This window comes from Ranitomeya variabilis, chromosome 7 (genome assembly GCF_051348905.1).
Source record: "Ranitomeya variabilis isolate aRanVar5 chromosome 7, aRanVar5.hap1, whole genome shotgun sequence".
In the NCBI taxonomy this organism is placed as follows: Eukaryota; Metazoa; Chordata; class Amphibia; order Anura; family Dendrobatidae; genus Ranitomeya; species Ranitomeya variabilis.
In genome coordinates, this window is record NC_135238.1 from 243,508,225 (window position 1) to 243,527,110 (window position 18,886).

Here is an 18,886-nt window from a genome sequence, read left to right on the forward strand (position 1 = left end):
ATACACAGGGGTCTCATCCCCCATATATAATACACAGGGGTCTCACCCCCCGATATATAATACACAGGGGGCTCATCCCCCATATATAATACACAGGGGTCCCATCCCCCATATATAATACACAGGGGTCTCACCCTGTTATGATCCGGTGGTAGGATCTCAAAACTGACCTGACACATGTGACCAGAATATAGGACCAGTTCTGGGGAGGTGGAGGCTATACTGACCGCAATCCTGATCCTATCCACAAACACTAAAGGCAGCCGTGGAGCGTTCCTAAAATCCTAGACGCCTCGTTCACAGCCTGAGAAACTGACTACCCCTAGAGAGAAAGCAAAGACCTCACTTGCCTCAGAGAAATAACCCCAAAGATTTAGTCAGCCCCCCACAAATAATAACGGTGAGTTAAGGGGAAAAGACAAATGTACAAATGAAACAGGTTTAGCAAATGAGGCCCGCTAACACTAGATAGATTGAAAATAGATAGGAGTCTGTGTGGTCAGTACAAAAACTATCAAAAATAAACCACGCAGAGAATACAAGAACCCCCACACCGACTCACGATGTGAGGGGCGCACTCTGCACCCCAGAACTAACCAGCAAGCGAAAAATCACATATAAGCAAGCTGGACTGAACTCATCATATACTGAGAAACGTTTTCAAGGAAATAATGAGCAAAATGAACAAACAAACTTAACTTCTCCAGCAGGAGACTGGTCACAAGGAATATTCAGGAGCTCTCAGAAACAGGACTGAATACACTGACAGCAGGCAACAAATGAAAGGCCAGGTGAATTAAATAGGCCTCAGCATAGCAGGAAATGAAGAAGCTGAGCCCAGCCAAGACCAGCCATATCGCTAAAGGCCACCAGAGGGAGCCCCAGAACAAACTCACACAATATCGCTCATGACCACAGGAGGGAGCCCGAGAACGGAATTCACAACAGTACCCCCCCTTGAGATAACCCTCACCAGAGCTCCCAGGCCGAGCCGAATGAAAGGCACGAACCAAATCGGCCGCATGGACATCGGAGGCGACAACCCAGGAATTATCCTCCTGACCATAGCCCTTCCATTTAACTAAGTACTGAAGCTTCCGTCTCGAAATACGAGAATCCAAGATCTTCTCCACCACATACTCCAACTCTCCCTCGACCAAGACCGGAGCAGGAGGATCAACAGAAGGGACCACAGGCACCACGTATCTCCGCAACAAAGACCTATGGAATACATTATGAATGGCAAACGATGTTGGGAGGTCCAAACGAAATGACACAGGGTTGAGGATTTCCAAAATCTTATAAGGACCGATGAAACGAGGCTTGAACTTAGGAGAGGAAACCTTCATCGGGACATAACGAGAAGACAACCATACCAAATCCCCCACACGAAGTCGGGGACCCACACAGCGACGTCGGTTAGCAAAGCGCTGAGCCTTCTCCTGGGACAACGTCAAATTGTCCACCACATGGTTCCAAATCTGCTGCAACCTATCCACCACAGAATCCACCCCAGGACAGTCAGAGGGCTCAACCTGACCCAAGGAAAACCGAGGATGAAAACCAGAATTGCAAAAGAACGGTGAAACCAAAGTAGCAGAACTAGCCCGATTATTGAGGGCGAACTCAGCCAATGGCAGAAAAGTCACCCAATCATCCTGATCAGCAGAAACAAAACATCTCAAACAAGTTTCCAAGGTCTGATTAGTTCGTTCGGTTTGGCCATTCGTCTGAGGATGGAAGGCTGACGAAAAAGACAATTCAATGCCCATCTTAGCACAAAAGGACCGCCAAAATCTGGACACAAACTGGGATCCTCTGTCAGACACAATGTTCTCCGGAATACCATGTAAACGAACCACATTCTGAAAAAACAGTGGAACCAAATCGGAGGAGGAAGGCAGCTTAGGCAAGGGTACCAAATGGACCATTTTAGAAAAACGATCACAAACCACCCAGATGACAGACATCCTCTGAGAGACAGGAAGATCCGAAATAAAATCCATGGAAATATGCGTCCAAGGCCTCTTCGGGACAGGCAAAGGCAAAAGCAATCCACTGGCACGAGAACAGCAAGGCTTGGCCCGAGCACAAATCCCACAGGACTGCACAAAGGAACGCACATCCCGCGACAAGGAAGGCCACCAAAAGGACCTCGCCACCAAATCCCTGGTACCAAAAATCCCAGGATGATCCGCCAACACCGAAGAATGAACCTCGGAAATAACTCTACTGGTCCATCTGTCCGGGACAAACAGTCTCTCCGGTGGACAACGGTCAGGTCTATTGGCCTGAAACTCCTGCAACACCCGTCGCAGATCAGGAGAGATGGCAGACAAAATCACCCCCTCTTTGAGGACACCAGTCGGCTCAGAAACTTCCGGGGAGTCAGGTACAAAACTCCTAGAAAGGGCATCAGCCTTCACGTTTTTCGAACCCGGAAGATATGAAACCACGAAATTGAAACGGGAGAAAAACAGCGACCATCGAGCCTGTCTCGGATTCAACCATTTGGCAGACTCGAGATAAGTCAAATTCTTGTGATCAGTCAAGACCACCACACGATGCTTGGCTCCCTCAAGCCAATGTCGCCACTCCTCAAATGCCCACTTCATTGCTAACAACTCACGATTACCAACATCATAATTCCGCTCGGCAGGCGAAAACTTTCTTGAAAAGAAAGCACATGGTCTCATCACAGAGCCATCAGAGCTTCTCTGCGACAAGACAGCCCCTGCTCCAATCTCAGAAGCATCAACCTCGACCTGAAAGGGAAGAGAGACATCGGGCTGGCGCTAGACAGGAGCCGAAGAAAACGACGTTTCAGCTCCTGAAAGGGCTCCACGGCCGCAGGAGACCAATTCGTCACATCAGAACCCTTCTTGGTCAAATCCGTCAAAGGCTTAACCACGCCAGAAAAATTAGAGATGAAGCGACGGTAAAAATTAGCAAAACCCAAGAACTTCTGAAGACTCTTCACAGATGTAGGTTGAGTCCAGTCAGGAATAGCCTGGACCTTGCCTGGATCCATCTCAATAGTAGAAGGAGAAAAAATAAAGCCCAAAAAGGAAATTTTCTGGACTCCGAAGAGACATTTAGAGCCCTTCACAAACAAGGCATTGGCACGCAGGACCTGAAATACCATCCTGACCTGCTTCACATGAGACTCCCAATCATCGGAAAAGACCAAAATATCATCCAGGTACACAATCATAAATCTATCCAGATACTCTCAGAATATGTCGTGCATGAAGGACTGAAACACAGAGGGGGCATTAGAAAGCCCAAAAGGCATCACCAAGTACTCAAAATGGCCTTCGGGCGTATTAAATGCTGTTTTCCATTCATCGCCCTGCTTTATGCGCACAAGATTATACGCTCCTCGAAGATCTATCTTGGTGAACCAACTGGCCCCCCTAATCCGGGCAAACAGATCGGACAACAGTGGCAAGGGGTACTGAAATTTGACCGTGATGTTATTCAGAAGGCAATAATCTATACAGGGTCTCAGAGAACCATCCTTCTTGGCCACAAAAAAGAACCCCGCACCCAAAGGGGACGAGGACGGGCGAATATGCCCCTTCTCCAAGGACTCCTTTATATAACTCCGCATAGCGGCATGTTCTGGTACAGATAAATTAAAAAGTCGTCCCTTAGGGAACTTACTACCAGGAATCAGATTTATAGCACAATCACAATCCCTATGAGGAGGTAGGGCACTGGATTTGGGCTCATCAAATACATCCTGGTAGTCCGACAAAAATTCAGGGACTTCAGAAGGAGTAGAAGAAGCAATTGACACCAAAGGGGCATCGCCATGAATTCCCTGGCAACCCCAACTTGACACAGACATTTCTTTCCAATCCAGGACTGGATTATGAGCCTGCAGCCATGGCAGACCCAACACGACAACATCATGCAAATTATGTAGCACAAGAAAGCGAATCACCTCCTGATGTGCAGGAGCCATGCACATGGTCACTTGAGTCCAGTACTGAGGTTTATTCTTGGCCAATGGCGTAGCATCAATTCCCTTTAGTGAAATAGGAAATTGTAAAGGCTCCAAGATAAAACCACAGCGCCTGGCAAATGACAAATCCATCAAATTCAGGGCGGCACCTGAATCCACAAAAGCCATAACTGAGTAGGATGACAGAGAGCAAATCAAAGTAACAGACAAAATGAATTTAGGTTGTACAGTACCAATGGTGACAGACTTGGCGAACCTTTTTGTGCGCTTAGAGCATGCTGAGATAACATGAGTAGAATCACAGTAAAAGCACAACCCATTCTGACGTCTGTGGTTTTGCCGTTCAACTCTGGTCAGAATCCTGTCACATTGCATAGGCTCAGGTTTCTGCTCAGAAAATACCGCCAGAGGGTGCACAGGTTTGCGTTCCCGCAAACGCCGATCAATCTGAATGGCCAAAGACATTGACTCATTCAGACCCGCAGGCGTGGGGAACCCCACCATAACATCTTTAAGGGCTTCAGAAAGCCCCTTTCTGAAAATCGCCGCCAGGGCGCACTCATTCCATTGAGTGAGCACAGACCACTTCCTAAACTTCTGACAGTAAACCTCTGCTTCATCTGGACCCTGAGAGAGAGCCAGCAAAACCTTCTCTGCTTGGTCTACCAGATTTGGTTCCTCATAAAGCACTCCAAGCGCCAGAAAAAACGCATCCACATTTAGCAATGCAGGATCTCCTGGCGCCAGAGAGAATGCCCAATCTTGAGGGTCACCACGTAACAAAGAAATAATAATTTTAACTTGCTGAACAGAGTCACCTGAGGAGCGAGGTCTCAGAGAAAGGAATAACTTACAATTATTCTTAAAGTTCAAAAACCTAGATCTATCTCCGGAGAACAGCTCAGGAATAGGTATTTTAGGCTCTGACATAGGGCTGCGGACTACATAATCCTGAATGCCCTGTACCCTTGCAGTGAGATGATCCACACTAGAAGACAGACTCTGAATGTCCATATCTGCAACTGAATTCAGAACCACCCAAAGATTAAGGGGAGGGGAGAGGCAAAACACAGTGCAGAGGAAAAAAATAAAATAAAATGACTTCAGGATTTCTCTTCTCCCTCTTCTGCTGCATTAACACTTTTTGGCCTGCTGTACTGTTATGATCCGGTGGTAGGATCTCAAAACTGACCTGACACATGTGACCAGAATATAGGACCAGTTCTGGGGAGGTGGAAGCTATACTGACCGCAATCCTGATCCTATCCACAAACACTAAAGGTAGCCGTGGAGCGTTCCTAAAATCCTAGACGCCTCGTTCACAGCCTGAGAAACTGACTGCCCCTAGAGAGAAAGCAAAGACCTCACTTGCCCCAGAGAAATAACCCCAAAGATTTAGTCAGCCCCCCACAAATAATAACGGTGAGTTAAGGGGAAAAGACAAACGTAGAAATGAAACAGGTTTAGCAAATGAGGCCCGCTAACACTAGATAGACTGAAAATAGATAGGAGTCTGTGCGGTCAGTACAAAAACTATCAAAAATAAACCACGCAGAGAATACAAGAACCCCCACACCGACTCACGACGTGAGGGGCGCACTCTGCACCCCAGAACTAACCAGCAAGCAAAAAATCACATAAAAGCAAGCTGGACTGAACTCATCATATACTGAGAAACGTTTTCAAGGAAATAATGAGCAAAATGAACAAACAAACTTAACTTCTCCAGCAGGAGACTGGTCACAAGGAATATTCAGGAGAGCACAGGATCAGGACTGAATACACCGACAGCAGGCAACAAATGAAGGTCCAGGTGAATTAAATAGGCCCAGCATAGCAGGAAATGAAGCAGCTGAGCCCAGCAATATCGATAAAGGCCACCAGAGGGAGCCCCAGAACAAACTCACACAATATCGCTCATGACCACAGGATGGAGCCCGAGAACGGAATTCACAACATCACCCCCCGATATATAATACACAGGGGGCTCATCCCCCATATATAATACACAGGGGTCCCATCCCCCATATATAATACACAGGGGTCTCACCCCCCATATATAATACACAGGGGTCTCACCCCCCCATATATAATACACAGGGGTCTCACCCCCCCCATATATAATACACAGGGGTCTCATCCCTCATATATAATACACAGGGGTCTCACCCCCATATATAATACATAGGGGTCTCACCCCCCCATATATAATACACAGGGGTCTCACCCCCCCATATATAATACACAGGGGTCTCACCCCCCCATATATAATACATAGGGGTCTCACCCCCCCATATATAATACACAGGGGGCTCATCCCCCATATATAATACACAGGGGTCCCATCCCCCATATATAATACACAGGGGTCTCACCCCACCCATATATAATACACAGGGGTCTCACCCCCCCATATATAATACACAGGGGTCTCACCCCCCCATATATAATACACAGGGGTCTCATCCCCCCATATATAATACACAGGGGTCTCATCCCCCCATATATAATACACAGGGGTCTCACCCCCCCATATATAATACACAGGGGTCTCACCCCCCCATATATAATACACAGGGGTCTCACCCCCCCATATATAATACACAGGGGTCTCATCCCCCCATATATAATACACAGGGGTCTCATCCCCCCATATATAATACACAGGGGTCTCACCCCCCCATATATAATACACAGGGGTCTCAACCCCCATATATATAATACACAGGGGTCTCACCCCCCCATATATAATACACAGGGGTCTCACCCCCCGATATATATAATACACAGGGGTCTCACCCCCCATATATAATACACAGGGGTCTCAACCCCCATATATCACACAGAAGCCCCCCAGCGTTGTGTGTAATATAAGTCATCCGCTTTCTCAGGCTGGTGTGTAGGGATGTGCGGACCCCCAGCTGCAGTGACACGGACCTCCTAATGCAACTCATCTGCCCCTCACTTTCCGACATTATGGGGGCATGCACTCACAAATACATGCATCGGATGGAAATCTGGGGGGTTCAGCAACATCTCTGGGGGTCTCAGCAGCAGCGTTCGACATCCGACCTTCTCCTCTTCTAGTTTTCCATGCGAGTGGGCGCTCCATGTGTGTCCCCGAGCCGCAGCGGGGTCAAGAGGCGGTGGGGTCACCTCCGGCATCAGCTCATCCTGCGGAGACACCAATTGTATCAGGTACCCACTGCCAAGGACTACAACACCCAGCAGGGCCAGACAGTGAGAGTACCAGACCTGTACTACAACACCCAGCAGGTCCAGGGTTTACTCATGGGGGTGGTCTGCTGACCTTACCTCGGCCCCGCTCCTCAGTGGTCTCGCTAGATGAGGGGTTTGGTACATGTCCGCGGCCCAGCGTCTCCTCACCGGCTCGTACGCCATCTGCCTGAAGTGTTGGGGAACCTGAGTAAGAAAATAATATGACAGAAATAATATGAACGTCCCTCCCCCTCCTCGTCCCCCTCCTCGGTCCCTTCCTCATCCTCATCCCCTCCTCGGTCCCTTCCTCGTCCTCATCCTCGTCCCCTCCTCGTCCCCCTCCTTGGTCCCTTCCTCATCCTCATCCCCTCCTCGGTCCATTCCTCGTCCTCATCCTCGTCCCCCTCCTCGGTCCCTTCCTCATCCTCATCCCCTCCTCGGTCCATTCCTCGTCCTCATCCTCGTCCCCTCCTCGGTCCCTTCCTCATCCTGATCCCCTCCTCGGTCCCTTCCTCGTCCTCATCCTCGTCCCCCTCCTCGGTCCCTTCCTCGTCCTCTTCCTCGTCCTCCTCCTCGGTCACTTCCTTTTCATTAAGATGGTGCGCACCATAAAGTAAGGCTATCCTTAGTGTAGCGCCCCCAACACAATACCTGCACGGTGGTCCGCACCCTGCACCTGCAAAAGAAGGTGAGGTCATTTCTCACTGACATCACTTCCCATTGTGATCTCCCTCGCGATCGTACACAGTGCAGTGGAGACCACAGCGCACCACGGATGTTAAATCAGACACGGTGGAGTACAAGGCAAACCACGGATGAAACGTCAGATGCAGTGGAGCCCACGGCGCACCATGGATATCACTTCAGACACGGTGGAGCCCACAGCGCACCACGGACGTCACTTCAGACACTCTGGAGCCCACAGCGCACCACGGACGTCACTTCAGGTGCGATGGAGCCCACAGCGCACCACGGACATCACTTCAGACACGGTGGAGCCCACAGTGCACCACGGACGTCACTTCAGACACGGTGAAGCCAACGCCAAACCACAGACGTCACTTCAGACACGGTGGAGCCCAAAGTGAACCACGGACGTCACTTCAGACACGGTGAAGCCAACGCCAAACCACGGATGTCACTTCAGACATGGTGGAGCCCAAAGTGAACCATGGACGTCACTTTAGACACGGTGGAGCCCACAGCGCACCACGGACGTCACTTCAGACACGGTGGAGCCCACAGCGCACCACGGACGTCACTTCAGACACGGTGGAGCCCACAGCGCACCACGGACGTCACTTCAGACACGGTGGAGCCCACAGTGCACCACGGACTTCACTTCAGGCACGGTGGAGCCCACAGCGCACCACGGACTTCACTTCAGGCACGGTGGAGCCCACAGCGCACCACGGACGTCACTTCAGACACGGTGGAGCCCACAGCGCACCACGGACGTCACTTCAGACACGGTGGAGCCCACAGCGCACCACGGACGTCACTTCAGACACGGTGGAGCCCACAGCGCACCACGGACATCACTTCAGACACGGTGGAGCCCACAGCGCACCACGGACGTCACTTCAGACACGGTGGAGCCCACAGTGCACCACGGACTTCACTTCAGGCACGGTGGAGCCCACAGTGCACCACGGACGTCACTTTAGACAGAAGTGGAGCTCACAGCGCACTACGGACGTCACTTCAGGCGCGGTGAAGCCCACGCCAAACCACGGGCGTCACTTCAGACATGGTGGAGCACACAGCGCACCACGGACATCACTTCAGACACATAGGAAGCACACGCCACATCACGGACGTCACTTCAGGGTAGGTCGAGAACATGGCACACCATGGACTTCACTTCAAACACATGGAGCCCACGGCGCACCACGGAAACTTCAGGAGTGGTGGAGCAAACGCTGCACCCCCGACATCACAAGGCTGTGAGTGGCGTTTAGCCTGTGTGTGCCCACTATGAGGCAGTGAGGGGGTCATATATGAGGGTCGGGCATACTGAATCCGCTGGAGTGTATTGTGATTACAGCCACCCCTGTGGTTACAATGCAAAATCAAAGAGAGAGTGGATTTGGTCAAACTATTTGATCAGGTCAGATTTAAGATCTTGATCAAGTCAGGTTTGGGTGTGTCAGTGTTTGGTTTACAAGCAGCAGAGCAGGGGGCTCTGTGTATGACGAGTCTGTGTGAGTCTGAACTCCGGCCAGAGAAGGCAAGGCTACTGATGCACCCACGAGTGATACGCTGGTGCAGGCGCCCACGGTAACAGACTGATACTGACTGATATGGATGCTACGGCTGCAAACTATAGGATGAAAGGTCTGGTGTTGTGAAATTGGATTCTGGGCTCCCCCTGTGGCCACTTGTGGAATTTAACTTGTGTGCATCATCCCCTCTGTTCACCTGCTCCTATCAGGATGTGGGAGTCGCTATATAACCTTGCTCCTCTGTCAGTTTCATGCCGGTCAACAATGTAATCAGTAGCCTTTCTGTGCATGTTCCTGCTACTAGACAACTCCCAGCTAAGTTGGACTTTTGTCCTTGTGTGTTTTTGCATTTTGTTCCTGTTCACAGCTGCTGTTTCGTTACTGTGTCTGGAAAGCTCTTGTGAGCGGAAATTGCCACTCTGGTGTTATGAGTTAATGCTAGAGTCTTAAAGTAATTTCTGGATGGTGTTTTGATAGGGTTTTCTGCTGACCATGAAAGTGCCCTTTCTGTCTTCATGCTATCTAGTAAGCGGACCTAGATTTTGCTAAACCTATTTTCATACTACGTTTGTCATTTCATCTTAAATCACCGCCAATATATGTGGGGGCCTCTGTCTGCCTTTTGGGAAAATTTCTCTAGAGGTGAGCCAGGACTGTCTTTTCCTCTGCTAGGATTAGGTAGTTCTCCGGCTGGCGCTGGGCATCTAGGGATAAAAAAACGTAGGCATGCTACCCGGCCACTTCTAGTTGTGCGGCAGGTTTAGTTCATGGTCAGTATAGTTTCCATCTTCCAAGAGCTAGTTCTCATATATGCTGGGCTATGTTCTCTCGCCATTGAGAATCATGACAGTTTGACCGGCCCAAAAAAGGGTTAAATTACTGGCTGAGAAAGGAGAGAAAAAAGAAGTCTGCTACAATTTTTTTTTTTTCTTTTTCCCCTCTAGTTCTGAGTGTGCTCTTAATTGAATCACTTGCTAGTCTGCCTATACTGCAGCCTTCCTCTCTTCCTCTCCTTCTAATCCTTGAATGGCTCTGTGTTCACCTGTTTCAAATGGATCTTCAGAGTGTAGCTACAGGTTTGAATAATCTCGCCACAAAGGTACAAAATTTGCAAGATTTTGTTGTTCATGCACCTATGTCTGAGCCTAGAATTCCTTTGCCTGAATTCTTCTCGGGGAATAGATCTCACTTTCAAAATTTTAAAAATAATTGCAAATTGTTTTTGTCCCTGAAGTCTCGCTCTGCCGGAGACCCTGCACAGCAGGTCAGGATTGTAATTTCCTTGCTCCGGGGCGACCCTCAGGACTGGGCTTTTGCATTGGCACCAGGGGATCCTGCGTTGCTCAATGTGGATGCGTTTTTTCTGGCCTTGGGGTTGCTTTATGAGGAACCTCATTTAGAGCTCCAGGCGGAAAAGGCCTTGATGTCCTTGTCTCAGGGGCAAGATGAAGCTGAAATATACTGCCAAAAATTCCGCAAATGGTCTGTGCTTACTCAGTGGAATGAGTGCGCCCTGGCGGCGATTTTCAGAGAAGGTCTCTCTGATGCCATTAAGGATGTTATGGTGGGGTTCCCTGTGCCTGCGAGTCTGAATGAGTCCATGACGATGGCTATTCAGATCGATAGGCGTCTGCGGGAGCGCAAACCTGTGCACCATTTGGCGGTGTCTACTGAGAAAACGCCAGAAAATATGCAATGTGATAGAATTCTGTCCAGAAGCGAGCGGCAGAATTTTAGACGAAAAAATGGGTTGTGCTTCTATTGTGGTGATTCAACTCATGTTATATCAGCATGCTTTAAGCGTACTAAGAAGCCTGACAAGTCTGTTTCAATTAGCACTTTACAGTCTAAGTTTATTCTATCTGTGACCCTGATTTGTTCTTTGTCATCTATTACCGCGGACGCCTATGTCGACTCTGGCGCTGCTTTGAGTCTTATGGATTGGTCCTTTGCCAAACGCTGTGGGTATGATTTGGAGCCATTGGAGGCTCCGATACCTCTGAAAGGGATTGACTCCACCCCATTGGCTAGTAATAAACCACAATACTGGACACAAGTGACTATGCGTGTTAATCCGGATCACCAGGAGGTTATTCGCTTTCTGGTGCTGTATAATCTACATGATGTTTTGGTGCTGGGATTGCCATGGCTGCAATCTCATAACCCAGTCCTCGACTGGAGAGCTATGTCTGTGTTAAGCTGGGGATGTAAGGGAACTCATGGGGACGTACCTTTGGTTTCCATTTCATCATCTATTCCCTCTGAGATTCCTGAATTCTTGTCTGACTTTCGTGACGTTTTTGAAGAACCCAAGGTTGGTTCACTACCTCCGCACCGGGAGTGCGATTGTGCCATAGACTTGATCCCGGGTAGTAAATACCCTAAGGGTCGTTTATTTAATCTGTCTGTGCCTGAACACGCTGCTATGCGAGAATATATAAAGGAGTCCTTGGAAAAGGGACATATTCGTCCTTCGTCATCTCCCTTAGGAGCCGGATTTTTCTTTGTGTCTAAGAAAGACGGCTCTTTGAGGCCGTGTATTGATTATCGACTTTTGAATAAAATCACTGTTAAATATCAATATCCGTTACCACTGCTTACTGATTTGTTTGCTCGTATAAAGGGGGCCAAGTGGTTCTCTAAGATTGATCTCCGTGGGGCGTATAATTTGGTGCGAATCAAGCAGGGGGATGAGTGGAAAACCGCATTTAATACGCCCGAGGGCCATTTTGAGTATTTGGTGATGCCTTTTGGTCTTTCAAATGCCCCTTCAGTCTTCCAGTCCTTTATGCATGACATTTTCCGCGATTATTTGGATAAATTTATGATTGTGTATCTGGATGATATTCTGATTTTTTCGGATGACTGGGACTCTCATGTCCAGCAGGTCAGGAGGGTTTTTCAGGTTTTGCGGTCTAATTCCTTGTGTGTGAAGGGTTCTAAGTGTGTTTTTGGGGTTCAGAAGATTTCCTTCTTGGGATACATTTTTTCCCCCTCTTCCATCGAGATGGATCCTGTCAAGGTTCAGGCTATTGGTGATTGGACGCAACCCTCTTCTCTTAAGAGTCTTCAGAAATTTTTGGGCTTTGCTAACTTTTATCGTCGATTTATTGCTGGTTTTTCTGATGTTGTAAAACCATTGACTGATTTGACTAAGAAGGGTGCTGATGTTGCTGATTGGTCCCCTGATGCTGTGGAGGCCTTTCGGGAGCTCAAGCGCCGCTTTTCTTCCGCCCCAGTGTTGCGTCAGCCTGATGTTGCTCTTCCTTTTCAGGTTGAGGTCGACGCTTCTGAAATCGGAGCTGGGGCGGTGTTGTCGCAGAGAAGTTCCGACTGCTCCGTGATGAGACCTTGTGCTTTTTTTTCCCGTAAATTTTCGCCCGCCGAGCGGAATTATGATATTGGGAATCGGGAGCTTTTGGCCATGAAGTGGGCTTTTGAGGAGTGGCGTCACTGGCTTGAGGGGGCCAGACATCAGGTGGTGGTATTGACTGACCACAAAAATTTAATTTACCTTGAGTCTGCCAGGCGCCTGAATCCTAGACAAGCGCGCTGGTCGTTGTTTTTCTCTCGGTTTAATTTTGTGGTGTCTTACCTACCGGGTTCTAAGAATGTTAAGGCGGATGCCCTTTCTAGGAGTTTTGAGCCTGACTCCCCTGGTAATTCTGAGCCCACAGGTATCCTTAAAGATGGAGTGATATTGTCTGCCGTTTCTCCAGACCTGCGGCGGGCCTTGCAGGAGTTTCAGGCGGATAGACCTGATCGTTGCCCACCTGGTAGACTGTTTGTTCCTGATGATTGGACCAGTAGAGTCATCTCTGAGGTTCATTCTTCTGCGTTGGCAGGTCATCCTGGAATCTTTGGTACCAGGGATTTGGTGGCAAGGTCCTTCTGGTGGCCTTCCCTGTCACGAGATGTGCGAGGCTTTGTGCAGTCTTGTGACATTTGTGCTCGGGCCAAGCCTTGTTGTTCTCGGGCTAGTGGATTGTTGTTACCCTTGCCTATCCCGAAGAGGCCTTGGACGCACATCTCGATGGATTTTATTTCGGATCTGCCTGTTTCTCAGAAGATGTCTGTCATCTGGGTGGTGTGTGACCGTTTCTCTAAGATGGTCCATCTGGTTCCCTTGCCTAAGTTGCCTTCTTCTTCCGAGTTGGTTCCTCTGTTTTTTCAAAATGTTGTTCGTTTGCATGGTATTCCGGAGAATATCGTTTCTGACAGAGGGACCCAATTCGTGTCTAGATTTTGGCGGGCATTCTGTGCTAGGATGGGCATAGATTTGTCTTTTTCGTCTGCTTTCCATCCTCAGACTAATGGCCAGACCGAGCGGACTAATCAGACCTTGGAGACATATTTGAGGTGTTTTGTGTCTGCGGATCAGGATGATTGGGTTGCTTTTTTGCCTTTGGCGGAGTTCGCCCTCAATAATCGGGCCAGCTCTGCCACCTTGGTGTCCCCGTTTTTCTGTAATTCGGGGTTTCATCCTCGATTTTCCTCCGGTCAAGTGGAATCTTCGGATTGTCCTGGAGTGGATGCTGTGGTGGAGAGGTTGCATCAGATTTGGGGGCAGGTGGTGGACAATTTGAAATTGTCCCAGGAGAAGACTCAGCTTTTTGCCAACCGCCGTCGTCGTGTTGGTCCTCGGCTTTGTGTTGGGGACTTGGTGTGGTTGTCTTCTCGTTTTGTCCCTATGAGGGTTTCTTCTCCTAAGTTTAAGCCTCGGTTCATCGGCCCGTACAAGATATTGGAGATTCTTAACCCTGTGTCCTTCCGTTTGGACCTCCCTGCATCCTTTTCGATTCATAATGTTTTTCATCGGTCATTGTTGCGCAGGTATGAGGTACCAGCTGTGCCTTCCGTTGAGCCTCCTGCTCCGGTGTTGGTTGAGGGTGAGTTGGAGTACGTTGTGGAAAAGATCTTGGACTCTCGTGTTTCCAGACGGAAACTCCAGTATCTGGTCAAATGGAAGGGATACGGTCAGGAGGATAATTCTTGGGTCACTGCCTCTGATGTTCATGCCTCCGATCTTGTCCGTGCCTTTCATAGGGCTCATCCTGATCGCCCTGGTGGTTCTGGTGAGGGTTCGGTGCCCCCTCCTTGAGGGGGGGGTACTGTTGTGAAATTGGATTCTGGGCTCCCCCTGTGGCCACTTGTGGAATTTAACTTGTGTGCATCATCCCCTCTGTTCACCTGCTCCTATCAGGATGTGGGAGTCGCTATATAACCTTGCTCCTCTGTCAGTTTCATGCCGGTCAACAATGTAATCAGTAGCCTTTCTGTGCATGTTCCTGCTACTAGACAACTCCCAGCTAAGTTGGACTTTTGTCCTTGTGTGTTTTTGCATTTTGTTCCTGTTCACAGCTGCTGTTTCGTTACTGTGTCTGGAAAGCTCTTGTGAGCGGAAATTGCCACTCTGGTGTTATGAGTTAATGCTAGAGTCTTAAAGTAATTTCTGGATGGTGTTTTGATAGGGTTTTCTGCTGACCATGAAAGTGCCCTTTCTGTCTTCATGCTATCTAGTAAGCGGACCTCGATTTTGCTAAACCTATTTTCATACTACGTTTGTCATTTCATCTTAAATCACCGCCAATATATGTGGGGGCCTCTGTCTGCCTTTTGGGAAAATTTCTCTAGAGGTGAGCCAGGACTGTCTTTTCCTCTGCTAGGATTAGGTAGTTCTCCGGCTGGCGCTGGGCATCTAGGGATAAAAAAACGTAGGCATGCTACCCGGCCACTTCTAGTTGTGCGGCAGGTTTAGTTCATGGTCAGTATAGTTTCCATCTTCCAAGAGCTAGTTCTCATATATGCTGGGCTATGTTCTCTCGCCATTGAGAATCATGACAGTCTGGTTTTATTTTGAGAGTTTTGAAAATAAAGACTGTTAAAGGGAACCTGTCACCACGTTTTTGGAAGATGGGATAAAAATAGTGTTAAATAGGGGCAGAGGTGGGCGTTACATTAGTGTGTGTGTTATGCGTTTATTACCCACCTAAGTTGCCGAAATAACTTTGCAAAGTCTCCGTTTTCGCCTGTCAATCAGGCTGGTCAGGTCGCATGGGCGTTGTCTTCCCCCAGATTTGGCGTAGTTTTCCGTTGGTGGCGTAGTGGTGTGCGCATGCCCAAAGTCCGGAATCCTCTTCCAGGGGATTTAAAATAGCGCGGTGTTCGTTATTGCATTGGTGATCGGTGGGCGCGGCCATCTTCCTTTGGCCGCGCGTGCGCAGAAGCGGCGCTCTGCTGGCCGCGGCTTCAGGAAAATGGCCGCCGCGATATCCATCTGCGCACGCGCGGCATCCCGCGGCCATTTTCCTGAAGCCGCGGCCAGCAGAGCGCCGCTTCTGCGCACGCGCGGCCAAAGGAAGATGGCCGCGCCCACCGATCACCAATGCAATAACGAACACCGCGCTATTTTAAATCCCCTGGAAGAGGATTCCGGACTTTGGGCATGCGCACACCACTACGCCACCAACGGAAAACTACGCCAAATCTGGGTGAAGACACCACGCCCATGTGACCTGACCAGCCTGATTGACAGGCGAAAACGGAGACTTTGCAAAGTTATTTCGGCAACTTAGGTGGGTAATAAACGCATAACACACACACTAATGTAACGCCCACCTCTGCCCCTATTTAACGCTATTTTTATCCCATCTTCCAAAAACGTGGTGACAGGTTCCCTTTAAGATTAACTTTCGTGGGTCATGGTCTCTGCCTCATTGCCGCAAGGACACGAAAGCCACTGCCTTATATATGGTGGAGAATGCGGTAGTGTGAATTGACGCATACCACAAAGCACGCTGAATGTCTGTAATTAACACTCCAACATTACAGCCTCAGCCTGCCGATATAATGGAGGAGATACTGAAACAGTTGGTCCTCAACCAGCACCAACAGCAGTGCCAGCAGCAGATGAACAACCTGAGACTGCATCAGATTACGGCCCTGCGAGAGACGCCCCCAGGCCAATCCTGGTTCGTCATGAGGTCCGGGATAACGTCCAGTCAGCATTGAGAAAGTTGGGTCCAGACGACGATGTGGAAGCCTTCCTCACAGTCTTTGAATGCACGGTGGAGAGGGCGAGCCTGTCGACTTCCCAGTGCGCTGAAGCAGTGGCCCCATTCCTAATGGGAGATGCCCAGAAGGCCTACTTTTACCTCCGTTGGGATGATGCCCAGAACTATGGGAAACCTCACCCACCACAAACTACCGGAGTCCATTGGTACCTCTACCCATTACAGAGGTACCTTTTAATCTGCCCGGGGGCCACCAACATAAATTAGTGGTAGTGGATTACGCCACTCGGTACCCAGAGGCAATTCCATTTCGATACACCTCAGCTAAACTTATCTCGCGGGATATGTTTGCCATGTTCTGCCACCTTGGGCTACTTAAAAAAAGATCCTTACGGATCAGGGGACTTCTTTTATGTCCAAGGTGAGAAAGGAACTGTGTAAACTGCCCCCCCCCAAAAAAAAAATTATGCATGTTGGTGAACCGTACACAGACCGATGGTCTAGTGGAAAAGTTGAACTAAACCCTAAAATCTATGCAAAAAAAAGTGGTCTGCAAGGATGGGAGGGATTGGAACATGTTAATGCACTATTTAATGTTTGACTTCCAGGAGACACGTAATGTTCAACAGCATTTTCTCCATTCAAGCTTTTATGGTAAAATATATATACGGGCCCAGGAGGACGAAGCCAAAGAGACGTGGAAACAGGAGCCCACTCCCCATAAAAGCGTAACAGAACATGCAGCGAGTGTGCAGGACTGGATCACGACAGTGATGCTTGTAGTACGGGAACATCTAGTGGATGCCCAGCAGCGCAGAGCCCAGCTATATACTAGAAAGGTCAGATCCTGTAAACAAGGGCATCGGGTGTTAGTCTTAGTGCCCACCGCAGGAAGTAAGCGCAGGGCCAAGTGGCTGTATGAAGTCTGGGAAAAGGTTGGGGAGGTGAATTACAGAGTATACCAGCCCGGGAAGATGAAACCCAAACAACTGCATCATATAAATCTGCTAAAAGTGTGGAAGGACCGGGAGTGTATGATTATGGATGCAGCGACCCTCCGACACCGGCCTGGGAGGAGGCTGAGAGAGAGGTAAAGATAAGCGATGCTCTCTAAACAGGAGCGACGAGAGGAAATTAGTGCAGCAGAATACGGACGTATCCTCAGAACTACCTGGTCGGACATCTGTGATCCGGCATGACATTGTCACCGAGCCGCAGGTAAGGGTGTAGATGAAACGGTACCGTGTGCCAGAAGCCCGGAGACAAGCCATCGCGGGTGAGGCAAGACAAATGCTCCAGCTAGGAGTAATTGAGGAATCCCGCAGTGAGTGGGCCAGCCCCACTGGACTAATCCCAAAGCTGGACGGGTCGTTATGGCTCGTCAATGACGTGTCAAAATTTGACCTTTATCCAATGCCCGGGTGGACAAGATGATTGAGAGACAGGGAAGACCCATTAGTTGGTCACGCTCAATCTGACCAAGGGAAGTTGCCTCTGACAGAGTCGGCAAAAGAAAAGACCGCCTTTATAACACCAGATGATCTCTATCACTATGCCGTCTTGTCTTCTGGGTTACATAGTAAGAAAATTGGTCATGGAACCCCCAGATGGAGGAAGCGCTCCAATCCATGAAGTTGGCGTTGTGTGGACAGCCGTCCTCACCAACCCCAACTTCAAGAAAGGCTTTATGGCACAAACGGATGCCTCGGAGGTAGGCCTACGAGAGGTTCTGTCACAAGAGGTGAACAGAGAAGAAGAACACCTGGTCACCTACTTGAAACTCACCCCGGCCGAGAAAAATTATAGCGTAGTGGAGAAGGAGTGTTTGGCCATTAAGTGGGCCTTGGAGTCCCTACGCTGTTATTTGCTTGGGCGTCAGTTTCGGTTGGTGACAGACCACTCACCCGTGGTCTGGATGAGAAATGCCAAGGAGAGGAATGCTCGGGTCACCAGATGGTTCCTGTCACTGCAATGTAAACTTCTCAGTGCAACATCGAGTGGGGAAGGCGCAAGGAAATATGGATGCCCTGTCACAGGCCCCCTGTATGGTGACAGGTGTTCAACCCCCCAAGTTTGAACAGAGGGGTGGTGGGTATGTGAGGCAGTGAGGGGAATCCTATTCGAGGGTTGTTACGTGTCCCCCAGGATGTGCACAGCGGCATACTCAACCCGCTGGAGAGAGCTGTGATTACAATGCAAAGTAAAATAAGTGTGGATTTAAAAAAAAAACCTGACATGGGCTTTCATTTTTGGAGAGATCTATAGATGGTAGTGGGGCGGATCTCTCCCTCCACTCCAGGTCTTGGGAGTGGCCCATGTCCACGATTCCCATTTAAACATTCCGTTGAGGTCTGGGCGAGTCAGTGTTTGACTTGCAAGCAGCAGAGCAGGAGGCTGTGTGTATGACAGAGAAAGCAAAGCCACTGACCCACCCATGAGTGATACGGTGGTGCAGGCGC

At 49.3% G+C, this 18,886-nt stretch overlaps 1 protein-coding gene across 2 annotated transcripts in view; it reads right to left on the reverse strand.

The window, feature by feature from the left end:
- CFAP221 (cilia and flagella associated protein 221) overlaps window positions 1-18,886 on the reverse strand; it is a 327,923-nt gene that overhangs the window by 182,996 nt on the left and 126,041 nt on the right. For both annotated transcript variants that reach the window (XM_077273404.1, XM_077273403.1), the window contains exons 18-19: window positions 7,286-7,393; window positions 6,965-7,144 (exon numbers count right to left, since the gene is read on the reverse strand). In XM_077273404.1, coding sequence (XP_077129519.1) covers window positions 6,965-7,144; window positions 7,286-7,393 — 288 coding nt within the window. The remainder of the gene's footprint in view (window positions 1-6,964; window positions 7,145-7,285; window positions 7,394-18,886) is intronic.